Below are 20221 nucleotides of genomic sequence, written 5' to 3'. Positions count from 1 at the left end.
GAATGTACGTATTCACACCTTTTGAAAGTGCTTGGAGCGCGCATGCATCCCTTTTCAAAGGGACCTCGTTTCAATATTAATGACGGCATTTGCCGGCTTCGTACAGGCGACATTTAACTAACGAGCCGTTCTATCTACCTCGCTATTTTTACGTGCCACTACGGCGTGATATGTTCTCGGCTCTGCTTTTCCGAACCAACTAAGCTAAAGAGATAGGATTAAAGAGCAAAATGATGAAAAACGGACTATGCCTGTGCTATGCGACGATAAGTTTTTTTTTATCCTTTATATATTAAAGAATCCTATAATAATTATACGCTTCCATTAGACTCGCATATGCTTCTAAAATTACAATGTCAAAATTTATTCATACAATATAGGAATTCTTCAGGAAATCGAATATTGCCTTTACAGAACATTGCTTTGATTAATTCATCATAAAAAATGGAACTCATCGAATAAATCAGTGATCGAATAAAATATTGAAAAGAGCTAGGAAAAGTAAAAGACACTCGATCCCGCTTGTCTTTCAAATTAATCAAGTTTATGTGCGCTCTGAAAATCATCTGAAAATTTGTTGTCTACGAAGGCAATCGTGCGAACAGGAAAAAGCGATTTCGAAATAGACGGCAAATCACGGAACAGCGGTAATGGAAGATCTAGCGGTCGCATGTGCGAAGACCGCGATTTGGACAAAGCGGCAAAGCGCGACATTCGCTTTATGGAGCGGAAAGAAAAGGCGGCAGCGACGATCGCTATAGTCGTCCTGGATCCGGTCCAAACCCGCATGGTCCGGTTCCTATATCCCTAAATTTTGGAGCTGAGTTGTTGTCAAGCAAAGTACACTGTAAAAAAATATGTAAAATTACATAAATAATAAATGTAAAATTGCATGATAAATAATGAAAAGATAAACATTTCTATTATTTTTCGTGTAATTTTACACTTATTAATGATGTAATTTGACATATTTTTGTGTAATATATTACATATTTTTTTACAGTGTATAATGATTCGTCGAGTCCCCGTTCTTTCGTTTATTAACAATTTAACAAGACCGGCGAGGTCACGTTTCGTCGCAATTTCTTAATCGTGCGGAATATATGAAAAAAAAAAAGGAAAAATACGACCGACACAAAAACGCTTTAGATTAATCGACGCAAGCTGTTCTCCATCTCGCGCAGTTACGTAATACGCTCCAGAAGATCAGCCTCGCGTAAATCGCGGAATTATGAGACGGAAACAAATATATATTTTCGGAATTCGCTCGTGGAATTTTATTTACACCCGCGCCGACGTTTATAAAAATTTCGTCGAGAAGTTCCGGAGGATTTTTCGGTTTAAGAGAAAACTTTACGAAACGATATCCCTATCGGGGACTTTCGTCTCTATCTTCCATAAAGATATGCCGATCTCGTAAATACGGCATTTCTCATTGATTCTCGTAAACCGAAGTCGGAATGCGAGAACCAGTCGGGCAAAGAAAGGAGGGAAGAAAACGAGAAAAAAAGAAGAAGAAGAAGTAGAAGAATAAGTACGCTCAAGTGAAGAACAGAAGCGAGACTTCGCTATTGTCTGCGACGATTGTGTCTCATATAAAGGACGTCCGCAATATCAGCACTTTGGAGAAAAACTCGTTTCCCTAGTCGTAAAGCGTGAAGTTTTGATGGAAGGGTAAAAAGAACCCTGTCTCTCTTCTTGCTATACGAATCTAACATGGCTCTGTGGATTCGCGATACATTCGTCATCGCGAAGTTAAGCCCTCGTAGCTCGAAATTATCGGAAGCAGTTGCAGAAAATACTTCTGTCGTAAATTGAACATGTCCGGAATCTATCTCCGGAATGAAATTTTTACGGAAATATGGAAATATCGATTCGTATGTCACGGGGGTTTGAACTCTGCGCGTTGTAACATCGACATTAGCGTACGATGTGTTTGATGTCTTCTGAAGAAATTCACATGAAATATCGGGAACTTTCTCTCTTGATCTCCAGGAATCCCTCTATTTAGAAAAATTTAAAAGCGATAATAGCGATCCCCGATAAACGCGCGATGTTCCCCAAGCCGGAAATCGATGCCGCTCCGTTTCGCTTAGAAAGCAGCGTGCGCGCAAGGCGCACTCTCGATTTAATGCACAAGATCCGCTCTAAATATGGTTGCTTATTCCGGACAGCTAAATTGGAAATTCCAGCCGGTAGTCGCGCAAGGCGGAGGTAGCGCTGGGAGATTTCCGTTCGCAGACCGCGAACCTCGGCTGCTCCTGCGGGAACAGAATCCAATTTGAGCGTGGCACGATTTCCGAATCGAGATACCGGTTCACCTAAGTGCATCGATCGCGTCATGCATCCGCGCTCAAAATCGGAAAAGGGGTACGTTTAATGGAACTCGCCTGAAGAACGTTCAAATCGTTATTACATCCCTCTTTATGATGTATATGCGGTGTTTGTGATCAAAGTAAAAGTATATATAGGTAATCATCTAGATGCCTCAATATTTTTGCTGAGGAAAAATTCATCAAAAGAACATCCTGTAGATAATACATATTTTTATCATCTGTATAAAGATCAAGATACGATGACGGCAAAATTTCATCTAGATGATTTTTTGATGAATTTTTCCTCAGCAAAAATTATTGATGCCTCAATATTTTTGCTGAGCAAAAATTCATCAAAAAGATATCCTGTGGATAATACATATTTTTAAGGTTTAGTTATAAAGATACATGATGGCAAAAATTGGGAACATGCAAAAAATGGTGGCTTTCAACGATATTTTTACTGAAGAAAAATCGTCTCCAAATAACAAGATCTACTTGGATATTTTCGGTGTGACACTTTATGTCAGACAACCTGTATATCTGCATCTTAGATGAACAAAGTGTTATCTTCACTAAATTATCTAGAATAATGTTCAGATAATTTATTTTCGGGTCATAGCACATAAAAATATTTAATTGGTAGAATTTAAGCTGTAAGCGATGAAGACTTAAAAATAAATATATTTTTATATCTCTTTTATAGTTTGCATTTTTGAAACTATGTTTACATAAGCGGTTTTAAAAATAATATTAAATTGATAGATAGATGAAATCTCAAAGAGAAATAATAAAGAATAAAACGTCATACATTTATTCATAATTATAACATTAATGAAAAATTATGTAACATTTATCGAGTAAGATGCAAGTTGCAAGATGACAACATATAAATATCATTCTACAACAAGAAAGATTATTCCTCAGGGATTCACAATTGTGAGTGCGAGTATAACGAACCCGAGCTATTTTTTATACTGGAAGTTTATAATTAGATCGCCCAAGTCTCTTGGAGATATAAATAAAAAGACATTTTTAAATACTATATTGTATTAATGAGAAATAATTATTATTCAACTAATCAAATGAGTCAATTGAAAATCACATCTTTCCATTCATGTACGGATCTTTTTTTTCAAAGCTGTATGATATTATTAGATATTTAAATGTTTATCTAATTTTCTTCATACGTAAGAATCTTTTGAAACGAAAATGTTTAATTATAATTGCAAATACAGATTAAAGATTAGATTAAAAATTAGACTAGATAAGCGCGCAATGTAATTTAGAAAGGAAAAAAGGAAAAAAAAGATTACAATTACTACAGAGAAGAATTCCAGACGCGAACATTAATTCTACTTACTTTTTTACATGCCATAAATTTTATCATAAGATTAATCAAACGTTTCTAATTGATGCCCGACCGCGTTTCTCATAATCCTTTAAAAACGGAAGCCAATCTTATCGTTAAATAACTTGGCGAATAAAGAATTTCTCGCGCGTGCCGTTATCTGTCTTCGTGTCTTATTCTACGAGGCCATTTTTCGCTTACAGAAATGATATACGGGAGGATTCCTCGCGGTAGCGCCGAATAATAATCGAATTTAATTTGCACACAGAAAATGGAGGAAAGAGGAAACTGAATGAACAAAAAAATGAGAACAGCACTGAAGCTGTGCGACGTTCGGAAAATAACTGCGATCTCGTATTGAGGCTATAATTACATCCGATCGGGCTTAAAGCTTTTAAAGCTCGTAAAATTGAACCTTACAATCTTATCGCGAACATCAAGCTCGCGAAAAAACGGTGAAAACTTTTCCACATTCCGCGTTTCATTATTATGTCTCAACATTATTTCTTATGGACGAATTGGCAGATGACGTTTGACTTTCCCGCTTATTCGAGCGAGCATTTTGCCTCTCTCGGAAGTTACATTCGCGTCAAAGAGGATTTTGCACGAGCGCGAATTGTCATATTTTCTACAGTCGTACGGATAAAGTGGAGACATCTGAAATTGACATAATGGCTCAAGTGGCGAGATACACACGAGATGTCACAGAATTGTCGGCAAGTGGACTTATATAACGCTGTTCCCTTGAAATTAGATTGCAATTTTTCCATCTACAGAATTTTTCAAACATTTCTTCCAAGCCTATTTTCGAGCGAAATGCATTATTCTGTATTAATATTTAAATACATTCTAAAAAATGTATTTTTTACGATGCGAGAGAGTTTATTGCGAAAACACAGAAAACTCGATGCTAATGGCATAAAATCGGATATATTCCTCTAACGTCATACACAAATAACAACTCACACACATATAAAAGACAGTACCGGATCCAAAAGATTGGCATAAATCCCTGGCGACACGCAACGATGCCAGGAGCGTCCTACTTGCTCACCCGGATATCCATCAAAATCCCATGCATCACGGATCTTAATGCGAGTTGCATCAATGTGTCGAATTCGAAGGCTCTGCAACCTTTGCATACAAAAGTAAAACGCGAGAGATATCGAAACCAATGAAAAACGCTTTAAATAGAAAATGACAGTTCTGTCGATATCGAGATGTCAAATTATTCTTTGAAGCAAGAATTACAAATTTTTGTCAATTAATGAGATCTTGTTTTGTTGACTTTAAATAGGCTTTGTTTAAACATGAGATCAAATATTTTATGTTAAGGAAATTATTAAAAAGTTAGGTTTTTAAAACCTAGAAAGTTATCGATGAAAAGTGTTTAATGCCGACAAGTTTCCATAAATTGCCGTAAATGAAAATTGATCAATTTGCACCTTTAATTTTTTTAATTTAAAAAATATAATAAATTTGATATAATCTGAAGATAGATCGCTCTTTATTTTAAGCATTCTATGTCTTTAAAAAAAATTGCCTTGTATGCTAATGGATAAGTAATGAAAGATAAGTGGAAAAATATTGCAAATATCAAGATAGTGAAAGGAATTAAACTCTCTGAAGATCACTTTTGTTTTTTCGTCTTTGTCAGACATAAAGATGTTACTAGCTTCAATCACTTTCGATCTGAATTGCTATCTAAGCGTGAACAATTTTAGTGCAGACGAGTTGAAAATTAATTTGAAAAGAAACGAGTGGCAGAAATATTTCTTTTTCAACGTGCAACACATTTATGATTTAAAACGCTTTTTATTCGCGTGTCATTTTTGGAATTGTTATATATCTATAGAACTAATGTCCTACTTCAATTCATGTTCACTGTTCCAAATAAGACAGGATATCTGCTGATTTCATGAATCGAAGAGAAGGAAAATGAAGAGAAGATGTATTGTATTTGAGTATCTAGTTTATGTCAACTAAAATGTGATGCTCTAAACATTACGTATACATACGTATATACTTTATATAACATGTATACATGTATATATTGTATATACTACACAATTTAAATAAACTGATATAGAAAACAGTACAGTGATATAGACAACTAATTTTTATTACATAATTAATTTTTTAAAATAATAATAAAAGAAATGTAAAAATATAATTAATTAGAACATATTAAAATCAATATTTAACAATATGAGTTATAGGGATAAATCAATTTTTTCGACCAATACTGGCTAATAAATTAGGGTATTATTTCATCACTGTTCGACAAGATGTCAAAACGTTGTGTGGTGTTTATTAAATATTTATTAGCCAGTATTGGTCAAAAAAAATGTATTTATCCCTTTGAAATTGTTGACTGGCAACATGAAAAATTTGATTATATTAATATAAATAATATTATCGCGATCATCAGATTGTTCTATGTAATCAAGGAAGCTCAAATATCCTCGATAACACGTAACAATAGCTAAGCTCTTGGATCGTTGCCGGATTTTGCTTCTCGGAGAAACTTTCCGGCAATTCGTCCCGCTATCGAGTAAGTTCTTTGGATGCTCGGAGCGAGTGATAGCGCCGAAAATCCGTGCAGAGTGCAGCTATATATAGGTGGTTACAAATCCTTACGTGCATCCCGCTATCGAGGTTTATCTCGGATTGCGGTTGACTGGTACTACCCCTTCGCGTCCCATCGTGGGGCGCAAGAGGACACGGCAATCCTTTTCGCGATAAGCGAAACTCGTAAGGGATGATCCCACCGTGCCGCGCGCACGGAGAAACGTCACTGTGTTAGTAGGTACATGAGATACGAGTTTTCTCAAACACGGATATTGTGCTTTCACAATATAGCTATGTGTGTTATTTCGACTCGTTATATCGAAACAATCGAAAAAGAAAATAACTTATAATATGCAAATTGAATCGTTTATTGCGAAGCTTAGCTCTTTTACGTGAGCATATATAACAAATTGTTTTATATTTCACAAAAGATTATCATTTTTTATATATCGCAGTAGTCAGAGTAAGTAGTAGTCAGAAATAGATGGTATTTTGCGTTGCTGATGAGTTTCGAAGAATAATAAACTAAACTATTTTACTGAAAAGATGAAAATATGTAAAGCTGTAAAAAGTTGTATAATTCTGGTATAAAATATCGCTCTATTTTTTATACTGTTTTTATATAAGAACTTACTGCTTTTTATATAAAAAACGAAATAAATTTTTGTTGCATTTATTCATCGAGCACTTATACTCTTGCACTTAATATAGTAGAAATCAACGTCGCAACTGTATAAACAAAGGTTGAGAGAATGTCTCGCCCTGAGCTGCAGAAGCCCTTTGAATCACCGAGCCATTAAATTTTCTCTCTCTCTCTCTCTCTCTCTCTCTCTCTCTCTCTCTCTCTCTCTTTTCTTAATGCAGAACTCGACGAAAATTATGTGAGTGCTTTGTCGCAAAGGAACTGAAGAAGCACATTTTATTACTTAAGAAAGTTCGCTTAAAATAAACGCTCACTGTCGCGCCTCTCTTTAGATACATAAAGTTATTGCAAGGCTTTGTGATAAAAACTATAACTGATATTTTTGTATCTTATTGATCGCTTGTATATTCATTATCTCTTAATGTGAAAGATATACAATATAAATTTACAAAAATAGTAAATATTTGCCAAGAAAAGTAATATAATTTACTGACACAATATGCGTGAATAATCCTTCAAATACTCGTAAATATTTATACATTCAATAAATAATAAATAAATAATTATTTTATAAATTCATATTTTACATATAACATTTATATAAATTAATTTCCAAATTTTATTTATAACATGAGTAGATTGGCAATTTGAGGCATATATATATATATATATATATATATATATATATATATATTTACTGTGCATAATTTTATTTTTATTAAAATTATAAACATTTTATATATTTCTTAAAGATATTTAAAGTGTATAGAAATATCACTATCCACAATTGATTGAAACATATAGAGAGTATATAGAAAAAAAATGTTTCTTTAATACAATACAACACACTATCATGCAAAAAAATAATTAGTTACAATACTAGAAATATTCAAAGTGCGATTTAAGCGTAGCCCGACAGGATCTCGCTAATTCATCATGTTAAGACATTCGCGCAAATATTAATACCATGGAGACCCGCCACCTTAGGGTCGACGACTCGCGTGAGTTATCACTTGTCTCGCCTTACACGGAGCTTTTCCACTCACCCAAGTGGGCAATAATGCCATTAGTCTGGCAAACTAACTGAGTTCTGTCGCCTCGCGCTCTTGTCTTCAACTTGATTTGTCTTACTAAGATAACATTAACACTTATGTATATATATATATGTACGTATAAATAAAACAGCCAGAATCATTTCCTCGGCGAGAATAATTTTGAACGCAACACGATATTAATTTCAATTCAAGAAACACATTGAGCGGATAGAAAAGGAAACGTCTCAAATTAGTATCAATTTTTTAATAACTGAAATCATGTTAAATGCAATTTATACTTTTCGTGATTGTTATAAATAACGACGATGTATTCTCTTAGAGAATAATAAGAAAGAATTCATCTCGAAACGTATAATTGAATATAACTACATTTCAACTTGACGATTTCATTCGTAGGGTAATTTGCAAAATATTGCTTGCGAAATGCTATGCTAAAGCGTTGATAAAACTTCCTAATTGATGGCAATGTGATATGTGCTTGCGCTCTTTATAGGCGTGTGTGAGATGCAAATGGACGTCCGTAAATGGAAATCTCCCGAGATAAAATCGCGTAACTCGTCGGACTTTACAGCCGGGATGGAAAATGCATCCTTCCGACGTTGGATTCCCGTTCAAGCGATTACGACAGATCGTCTCCTGGAAAAATAGATGCATGATCTCGATACTTTAGCCCGACTAATGTCGACTTGAAAGATATCTTTGGAGACGTTCTCTCGGAAAATAGAAGACGCAAACTTGTTCTCGCTAACGCGCGCGATAACGAGTATACTAAATATGCGCGAAAAATTTACGAGCATGAGGATATTAACGTCACTTTAAACGCGATTAAAATAAACAGTGAGATTTATCGACAACAATTTATTTCGCGTAATGAATTGGTTAAACTGCTCGCTCACTTTAACGCTGGATGGACCATCAACTCTCGCAAATGCATATTTGATGAATTTTTTTTATATATATAGGTTACAGCTTTTCCTCTGGGATTCTTTTGTAAATTATTCCCTCGTTTCATACATGAGTATCACGTATATGTCGTTGTTATTTTATGAAACCTGCAACGTGATAAAGTCATACATATTAAAAGAGATGGAAGTCGAATTTTGTCATACAATGTACCTATTTTTATATCATTGATTTTATAATGTGTAATATATTATCACTTGAATCTATTAATAGATGCAAAGTATTATTTTTTCTATACTATAAAACTCAATGAAAAGAAAAAAAGAGAAGAGGGAAACCAATAATATTAAAATTTAAAAATAGTAGATTGCATGAAAAAGATGACGATAATAAATGATATAACAAGAACGAAATAAACTGCGCGAAAAGTTTTTTTATTACATGTATTTTTTTCTATGATTTAAATTTGTTTGATAACGTGAATTTTTTTTCAAAATTCAAGCTATTCATAAATTTCAAATATTTTGTTTTAATTATGTTAGATAAACGTTTGTTCTCTCTTTCTCTCTCGCGTATATCCTCACTATGAATTGGAATCGAAAATGCACAATCTAAATTCAAATTCCTCTCTCTCTTTTACGTATTTCGTTCTATTCTCTAATACCTTTCGCTCCCGTTCGCCGCTTCTGAATCTTGCATCCCTGTTCGTCGAGTTACCTTTTCCGAGTGGACAGTGATGTCGTTACTCTTACTAAGTAAATTTCATCGCCTTGAGTGCCGCTCTCTTCGACTTGTCACGCTTGTAAACGGCAACGATGTCCCGGCTCGTGTCAGCCTCTCTATTAAAAGTTTCGTCCGTGCGACAGCGTCTTTATGTCAAAATACGACGAAAGGCGAAGAGGCACAAATGTCGATTCACTTTCGAGGATCTTCAAAATGACACTCACTGACGAAAAACGTTCGAGCATAAAAAGCATCAAAAGAGACTGTGCTAATGTTTCGATCTTAAAAGAAAAAACACGAAAATGTACATCAATTCATACATTATATATACATATAATAAATATATATATATATATATATATATATATATAAAATATATATAAAATAAATAAATATATATAAAACAAATATATATATATATATATATATATATGGTATATATATATATATATATAAAATAAATATATAAAATAAATTATTAATAATATTCTATGGGCAAAAAATGCTGCTCAGCTAAAAGTTCCCGAAAAATGGTAAAACTATCTGGCGATGGAAATTGGAAGAACGTATATCTTCGCATGCGAAATTTCTTTGCCATCTAATGGACTACCGATTCGCAAGGGGTTAAATTCGAGTGCGGATTGATCGAGCAAAAAGATAAAGAATAAAAGATAGTTTCTTCTCTCCGAATAACCATCGTTCTTCTCAGACGCCAGCTACAGTGATTGAGTGAATAAAACGACGAAACACACTTCTCGATACTGGTTCATGACAAGAAGATTTATGATAAATGCGAATGAATAACAATAGTTACACGGATCCTAAGCTACAGCACGCTACATTCATTAACGAAATGGATTCTGTGCAACTAAGTTTTTGCGACTATTAATGTTCCTTGAATTCTAGGAATCACATTTAATCACAAGAAAGATGTATGTATTTCATATTAACAGGATATATTTCAACTGTAAACAATTAATAAAGCATGATTCTTCTGCTAATGATTAACGATCGAATTATATTCCGTCTTTAACATATGTGTATACCGTATAATATCGTATAAAAATGTTGTGATCGAACGGTACATCAATTTTCTATAGGAACGCGCTTTTTTTATATGAGCATCGCATTAAATAGGATTATGCGATCTTTATCGACATTGCGATAACGAGTTTGCACACGTTGCCACTAGGACACGTTATTAAATATTCAATGGCGATCGTATGGGGATTTATTACCTCGAGAGCGACCGGCTTGAAGAACGTTATTGCCCGACGGCGTCCAATATGACCCGAGTCCGGCGTCGAAAAATATTCCGAACAAGTTCGGAACTCGACCGTCGTCGCGTCGATGCGAAAAATGGAAGAAGAAACGCCGGCGATATACAAGTATACATAAAAGGGGATGAAAGGAAAATCGATACATTCGTCCTCGAACGAGACGTAGACAACGCGACGGAAAAAGGGGACAAAAAGAAAGGAAGCGGGAAAGTTTCCACGTGCTCGCGTTACTGATAGGACTGTATCCGAACTTTAAACAAGTTTGAAACTCGGACCCTGGCCGCGGGGCCCATTACGACGCCGATCGGCGCATTAAACGGCGAGAGGGTAATGTTGCCAACTTTTGCGATCCTTGAAACGTGAGTCTTCGCCGCGATTCCGTTACAGAGTGCATCAAAAATGCGGGACGATTCTTCAAATTATATATTTTATACTTTAATATACAATACATATATTTCAGATTTTTGTATTCCTGAAGTATATTGAAAAAAATTTCGAATAATTTATCATGAGACATGTTTATATAAAACAATTATTTTATTAATTTAAATTAATTTAACCAAATTTTTGAATTATTAAATTATTATACTAAATAATTTTATAATAATTTAATAAGAATGTTTTTAAAATAATTATCGTATCGTATTAAAAAAAATACGCGTATTCCTGAAGTATATTGAAAAAAATGTCTAATAATTTATCATGAGACATGTTTATATAAAACAATTATTTTATTAAATTAAATTAATTTAACCAAATTTTTGAATTATTAAATTATTATACTAAATAATTTTATAATAATTTAACAAGACATGTTAATAAAATAATTATCGTACTATATTAAAAAAATACGCGTAAACGATATACACTTGCGCAGCGATATAAAATAATAAAGCGTGCATCTAAACAGTTGATAACATAATGAATAGCACGCGTGATTAAGCGATTAAGGAATCTTCGTTGAAATTTGCACTATCTTTCACATGCTCAATTATGCACATACGATATAACGAATTCTGTTGTAACTCTGAGGCGCGTTGCAATTTCTAACGATGTTGCGGCGGTCGATAAATAATTTCGCTAAAGACCTCGGGACCACACCAACCGGAATGCATTAACCCGAATTAATACGTTTACGTTTCATTTGCGAATTCAATATTTGCTGGCGGATAACAGCGGATACGTGAGCATCAGCAAACACGGGCACTCCTTACATTGCCGGTTGAGATTCCATCCAGAAATAGAATTCGGTTCACCGTAGTTTCGCGATGTAATCATTCGATTCAAACGGACAGCGTTCTCCCTCTTTCTCTTTCTCTCGCGCATGTTTTGAAACTTTAATTAAACTTTTGTGTAGATCGCGCTTATATCGCTAATAAGAAGCCGCACTTAGGAACTTTAGTTTAATTCAAATGTTAAATGCGCGGTTTAAATGAGACTGCTACAGCGATGTGTTGGAAAGTTATTTCCACTTTGATAGATTTGGCATAAACATTATAAATGTATTTTTATCAATTTTCTAAAATTTCCAATATAATCTCTAAGTATACACTTTTACCAGAATTCACTTTCAAAGGTAATTATATATATATATATTAAATAATTACCTTTGATATTATAAAAGTAAATATAATATTAAAATTATGTGTGTATATATATATATAATTATATATTTAAATTAAAATAATATATATTATATTCTAGCAGAACACGTTAATATTATAATGTTAATTATTCTGCAAAAATGATGTAAGAATTATTTTATATGCACAATACATACTGTATTAAAATATTACGATATACACGCTTTTATATCTATGACAGGAAATTTCAAAATCATTTTCTTGCATTAACACAAGGAACAATATAGTTTACAAAGTGCAGCATGAGTCTCAAGATGCTCATTATACAATATATTAAATAATTATCTTTGATATTATAAAAGTAAATATAATATTAAAATTATATGCGTAATTATATATATTTAAATTAAAACAATATATATTATATTATAGCAGAAACACATTAATATATTATATTGTTATTATTTCTGCAAAAATGATATAACAACGATTTTATATGCACAATACATACTGTATTAAAATATTGCGATATACACGCTTTTATATCTATGACAGGAAGTTTCAAAAGATCATCTTTTTCCTGCATTAACATCATGAATAATATAGTTTACAAAGTGCAGCATGTGAGTCTCAAGATGCTCATTATATATTAAATAATTATCTTTGATATTATAAAAGTAAATATAATATTAAAATTATATGCGTAATTATATATATTTAAATTAAAATAATATATATTATATTATAACAGAAAAAAACACATTAATATTATAATGTTAATTATTCTGCAAAAATAATGTAACAACAATTTTATATGCACAATACATAATACTGTATTAAAATATCGCGATATACACGCTTTTATATCTATGACAGGAAGTTTCAAAACATCATCTTTTTCCTGCATTAACACCAGGAACAATATAGTTTACAAAGTGCAGCATGAGTCTCAAGATGCTCATTATACATATATTAAATAATTATCTTTGATATTATAAAAGTATAAATATAATATTAAAATTATATGCGTAGTTATATATATATATATTTAAATTAAAATAATATATATTATATTGTTAATTAATTTCTGCAAAAATAATGTAACAACGATTTTATATGCACAATACATACTGTATTAAAATATCGCGATATACACGCTTTTATATCTATGACAGGAAGTTTCAAAACATCATATTTTTCCTGCATTAACACCAGGAACAATATAGTTTACAAAGTGAGTCTCAGGGTGCTCACGCCCGATAGCGGTAACTTTAATCGGTCTTTCGCATCTTCCGGCGGGAATATAACAAAGTTAACGAGTGGATAAAAAACAAAGTATGCGCGACAACTTATCTATCTTCTTCCCCTTCTTTTCTTCTTCCGGAAACTTTTGTTCGAGAGTCATCTCACGGTTGCGAGCCGCGGAAACTCACCGTTGCACAGTTCGATCAGACGAGACGCCATATAGAGTTCTTCTCTTCCGGTCACTCGCCGGACTACGTGCTCGAGATACGTAAACGACTTTTTCGAACGTGATTAGGATTCATGCGGTTGCCGACTCGAAGATGAACGGTCGCAAAACGGTACGTACGTGAAATCGCGAAATAGGTCAAAGCCCACGAGGACGCGCGCAGTCCTGGGAAGAAATATTTCGATTCGCCGAAGGAGCGAGGAGTTTCAGAGAACGCAGGAAACGCGACAGCGTATCAGTGTAATGCATCATTCGGATGTAGGTTATATCCTGTACCAGCTTTCTCTCTCTCTCTCTCTCTCTCTCTCTCTCTCTCTCTCTCTCTCTCTCTCTCTCTCTCTCTCTCTTCTCGCAAAATGTACAGCTTTTTTCGGAGAAGATCTTTCTTCTCCTTTCATTCTCTCTGTTTTTTTTTTTATTTTATCTTGTCGTCATTGATGAAATAAAAAAAAATTATAACGCAAGAGATTCTAAATAATACGATAACTTGTACTTATGTATATTATAATTATTGTCGTCACGTATTTTTCTACAGCATCCATTTTCCTAAATCCTCGTGTTAGCTCTCCCTCTCTCTACATTTTTTATAAAGCTTTTCCGGACCCTTGCTACCATTCCACGTAACATTCTTTTCTTCGTAACTGATGGTCGACGATGATGAAGCAACTTGGAAATTTGTACGACGTCGTTTCTCGGGCGTGACACGGCCGATTCATAGTCGAGGATCGACAGCGTTTTCTTCGAAAAATCACGCATCATTATTTTCTTTGCTGGAAAAGAGCTTCCATGCATCGACCATTTAAATCTTGAGAAGCAACGTATAATAAAAAGTGATACGTCTTCTTTAAGGTACGCTCGCCTTTATTGTCAAAACTCCTCGATATCAACGTTTTAACCCCGGAGAGGGATATTTTTATCCAAATGGCAAACGTAAATGATTGCTTTTAAACGATGTGTCACGTGAAAAAAAAAACGCGTTAGCTCGCTCACAATGCACGTTACTCGAGTGGATATTTCTTCCTCTTCTTCTTCTTCTTATTGTTAGATATACTCTGGCAAATGCGAGCAATAGACCACGCGCATCCGAGGATCTAATGGTCCTTTTCTCGGAAAAATCGGTAGAAAAGTAACGGAACGTCCTGTGATTTCACAATTCATTCCACGTCCACGAGTGCCTTGGAACAGCGAAAGGCTTTTTACTCCCCGATAGTTCTCAAATTTGCAATATTTCTCTGGATTACGCGGCCAAGTCGAGCCACGATGAGCGCGAGATGAAGATTACTTATCTCTGGGTCGGATTTTGGTTCTCGTTGGAAGAAAAAGGAGACTCGCAAAGGAAGAAAAGGAATAAGAACCGGTTAAGCGTAACAATCTGCGACCATCGTAAATTATTATTTTCGAGAAGACCCTCTTCATTAAGAAAGCTCCCGATTTTATGAATGCACATTGAGAAAGTCTTCCCTTTCCACGACGCGGCTTTTGCAGAAATCAGAAATTTCTATGCGCTCTGTCGCACGAATTACAAACATTTTTCTTAATGATGAATCTCTAAGAATTGAAAATCTTGGAGGATAAAAATATTGTACTTTTATGTCTTTACAGAGAGAATTAATCCTGTCGCGCATTAATAATATCTCTTTTAAAGAAACTTATTTGTATAAAACATATTCTGGAATTAATAAGTACAAAAAATATTGTATTATTATTTCTTCTAAGCTTTACAGAGAGAAAATATCTTTTTTCAAGAAAGTTACTTGATAAAACATATTCTGGAATTAATAAATAAAAATAAACCCGAGCGCACGGAAGAGTGACACCGAAACGTTTTATAAGCTCACCGATTTGAAACTTGAAAGGGAGTCTCGAGTATTAACCGTTATCGACGTGGAGGATGTTGAACGTGTTTCCACAGGGTGATATAACCTCGTGCCTTAAGACGCATGCCGAGCAAATCGATGATCTACTTGGGCAACGAAGAGAGAAGCGATGAGTCTCCTTGAAGATGAGGGAGTCAGCAAATTGGCGAATTGGGCCGACAGCATGCGGGCTGTTGTTTGAGTGCAAGCGTATCTTCCCGTGTGTGTATGTGTACGTGTGTGTGTGTCTACGTGTGCGGAAACCTCCTAATAGCTTTGGACGCTGCAAGGATGCAGTAGGTGTGACACATTAATCAGTAGCGTTCACCAAGGGTGGGCACCAGCCACCCATGGAGTCGAATCTTGAAACGTACAGTGCCTCGGATGTTGCAATGTGCGTTTCTCGTGATTCCGAACGTTGAAAATAAAATAAGTAATAAATTTAAAAGGTAATTGATTAGGTGTTAAAAATTTTTTATTATTCCGCGTCATGAAAATAATACAAATGATAATTAGTAAACGTTTCAACTGTACGACAGTCTTTATCAATACAAATATCGCTTTGTATTGATAAAGACTGTCGTACAGTTGAAACGTTTACTAATTATCATTTGTATTATTTTCATGACGCGGAATAATAAAAAATTTTTAACACCTAATCAATTACCTTTTAAATTTATTACTTATTTTATTTTCAACGTTCGGAATCACGAGAAACGCACATTGCAACATATCAATAAATTAAATAATTTGGAAAGACAGAACTTATCATACATGTAAAATATATAGACTTATGAAAAAACGCAGTATAACGTACAGTGCCTCGGATGTTGCAATGTGCGTTTCTCGTGATTCCGAACGTTGAAAATAAAATGAGTAATAAATTTAAAAGGCCAACTTTACGAGCTAATTGATTAGGTGTTAACATTTTTTTATTATTCCACGTCATGAAAATAATACAAATGATAATTAGTAAACGTTTCAACTGTACGACAGTCTTTATCAATACGAATATCGCTTTGCTAACATATCAATAAATTAAATAATTTGGAAAGACAGAACTTATCATACATGTAAAATATATAGACTTATGATAAAACGCAGTATAACACATCATACTTGTTGGCTTGAATTACGGCTGATCGTTCGAATTAGTCGTTAAAGAGCCTAATCTTGAACATCAGATTTCTGTAGTTCTTTTTGAATAAAAGTCTAATTTTGTAATCTATGATGTAATAATATACAATAAGATCTATGTCGAGACGATAAAACTTTTTTAAAATATTTCTTATTGAAAAACATTATAAACAATATGTACTTTATACGAAGCAAACTCAATATCTATAAATAAATTTTATATTTGAAAGAGTTGAAAATAAATTTTAAAAAATGCCGCTTCGATATCGAAATACCGATGGCTCTTGAGCTACCAGACTGATTGAAGAATGTCGGACGTTACACCGAAGAGAATTATTTTTAATTGTTTCACTTCGAACGGGCTTTAGAATCTTGAAGTTTCGTCATCACACAATGCATAAACAATTTAAAAGAGATGCGTTTAATCAAATTTTTTAAATAAAGCAATAGAATTGCAAGTTTACAAAGAAGTTTATAGTTGAGATAAAGTGCAATCTCTATCATATCCGCCAAATATAAGGTATAGCGCCAAATCCTCCTTTTTATCAAAATTTCAAAGGGATCGTCTCGTTTTTCTTGGTTCGACATCATTATAAATTTCCGCTGGCAAGGGTGCGAAAAATTTCACGCGTAGCATTTATCTATTTTCACAATTGCATATTTACTTCTGCAAAGTCTCTATTTTTGTTATAATAATAAAATTTATTATTTTATATTTTGCTTTCATTTCTTGTAGTATATAGTACACTAACATTAATTAATATATTTTAAAAAAATAAATAATGATAATTATATTGTTTTATATAAAATATGAAAAATGTTTGTTATAAAAACATACAAAATATATTTCAAATAATAATTTATATTAAAATGCTAAACTAATTATTGCTCTCTCTCTCTCTATAACCATCTCTCATTAAATATTAAATCAAATAGTTCTTATTAAATAAAGTTCATCTTGAACTTACCAGTTGCGATGCTTTAGCGGAAATACCTTTCTTGTCACGTACCTATCGTGCGGGATTACACATTTAGAGCGAAGATGGCTTCGAGGATGTCTAATATGCGCATTATGGCGCATTTTGCCCGGGAATGACTAATGCGCGCGCGAGCTCGCCAAGAATGATAAAAAGCGAACGCGAAGATCGAGGACCCGCGTCTCCGGGGCAGCGTAGCCCGAATCGATAAATGGTTCCAAGTCGTGTCAAAGGAAGTGGATCCAATTTAAATCGCGGTCTGTCCTTTACCCGACCGGCCGGCCAGATTTTCCCATCGTCGAACGGATCTGCGTTATGAATGACTCTGTGAGATTTACATTCCGTTCTGTCTCCGATGCCAATTCTGATGATACCTTACAGCAATTTGCCTTCGTTCGACAAGATAAGATCGCGAATGAATCATATTTTTTTTCAAAATTCTGGCATCTTGCAAATCTACATTAAAAATAAAAATATATACTTGGTATAATGATACAGCATGTAAAACGCAATGGGTTATTTCTTCAAAGATGATATTTGAATTTGATGAAATCTATCATGTATACCGTGCATAGGAAGACTTCTTTTCTAGCTTCCTGCGGATTAAAATCTCTACTGTAATGAAGCAGTGCTTACTAAAAATTTAATTAGAATTTCTATTAAAATCCGCAGTCGGTTTCTAATTACATTACTATGCAAAATGTATTAATTTTGAATTTGAAATTATTGCAATTTGCATTATAGCATTATGGCATATATGCAATGAATTTTGATACTAAAACTCTCTCTCTCTCTCTCTCTGTCTACATGATCAATGCTTTTCAATCATGTACCTATTATTTAAAAAAATATTGCCTATGTACTATAATATGCTAATTCTTATATTTTTCAATCTTTTGTACATTTATCTGAATTATTTCTTTCTTTATATTTTTCAGTATATGCGTTACGGTGGTCGTTCTCAACGTTCACTTCCGTTCACCACAAACGCATAAAATGGCACCCTGGGTGAAGAGGGTTTTTATACACATTCTTCCGCGACTTCTAGTGATGAGAAGACCTCAATATAAATTTGAACCTAACAGGTATCAAATAAATAAAAATATATATGTTCATTGTTTAGTTTAAAGATATAACTAATTTTGCTATTTTATGTATTTTCTTCAATTATTTTTCTTCATTATTTAAGAGGAAATTTATTTTATAGATTATTCATCAAAGAATCAGTCGACTTGAATCTGATCAAAAAGAGCCACAAATAAAAGTTAAAGCGTTACTTTTAAAACATCTAAATTTCCAGGAATCAAATTTCAAGTCAGAGTTCTGTTTCTGCAAATATTACTTCGTAACAATAACGTTACATAGTTTTATATTCGAGATAATAATATTATATACATACTTGGCACTCAAGTTTGTCTTCCGTTGTCTGGCCTCAACAATAATCCACCACCAGTCAGTCATTCTAGCCGCGCTGCATTCTAGAATCTAAAACATGCGAAACCTGCATTAAAATTCTCCGCGTCCGATTGTGTGTGTTTACAGGTTCGCTTCCGGTAGAGTGCTAATGAGGACCGTCAGGGGAAAGGAGAAGACCTGTTATTACCCTTACCATCCGTCGACTCAGGAAGACAGTGAGGAACATCTCACACCCAAGAGATTCCACAGCCGTCCTCCCTCAAAGGAAGACCTCTCGCCTTCCAGGTATTTATGATAATACGAAACGCTTCGTACTTGCTTCTCTTTGATCCTGATATTTTGTTCTACAGACACTTTCAAACTATTATTGCCATATTTTGACAAAAAATTATAATTACAAATTTAGGATAATTATAATAAATTATATAATTATCAATTAATGTAATTACACTAAATTTTAGATCATTCTTTGCTGAATAATACTTTTTGTGCAATAAGATAAGATATTATTTTCCCTATATAATATATGTTAAATAAAATAAAATAAATAAATAAAAATACTACACACACACACAATACTAGGAGAAATATCTGCATCGATGGGCGTGAATAATATCAACAATATTATTCGCCCTTTATTCGCTTCAGTCTTACAGACGGTGCAAGGTTTGGAGGTAGCTGCTTAATTCACGGCCCTCCTTTACCGTTGCACGCCGAGTGTGAGGATCTCTCGGTTTCCGGAGATGCAGGCATAGAGGAAGTCAAGAGCCCGGCGCTACGAAGCCCGCCAACCTTCTCGCACTCTCGTTGCCCACCGGAGGTGCACAGATCTTGTATTTGCGTGCGTTTCATCGCCGAGCACACCAAAATGCTCGAAGATTCGACTAAGGTATAAATCCATTCAAATAAATAAAGAAATAAATAAAGCGCCAATAAGGAA

General features: G+C 33.8%; 1 protein-coding gene across 2 annotated transcripts in view; it reads left to right on the top strand.

Annotated features, from left to right (window-relative positions):
• nAChRalpha4 (nicotinic acetylcholine receptor alpha4) overlaps positions 1-20221 on the top strand; it is a 205406-nt gene that overhangs the window by 180616 nt on the left and 4569 nt on the right. For both annotated transcript variants that reach the window (XM_085485293.1, XM_085485292.1), the window contains exons 9-11: positions 18804-18950; positions 19408-19566; positions 19930-20170. In XM_085485293.1, the coding sequence (XP_085341419.1) occupies positions 18804-18950; positions 19408-19566; positions 19930-20170 (547 nt within the window). The remainder of the gene's footprint in view (positions 1-18803; positions 18951-19407; positions 19567-19929; positions 20171-20221) is intronic.

The sequence above is a fragment of the Nylanderia fulva genome, unplaced genomic scaffold, assembly GCF_048542155.1.
Source record: "Nylanderia fulva isolate GAGA-0341 unplaced genomic scaffold, ASM4854215v1 Scaffold36, whole genome shotgun sequence".
Lineage (NCBI taxonomy): Eukaryota > Metazoa > Arthropoda > Insecta > Hymenoptera > Formicidae > Nylanderia > Nylanderia fulva.
The sequence above is the reverse complement of the archived record's forward strand: the minus strand, read 5'-3'. Positions and strand labels throughout refer to the sequence as shown.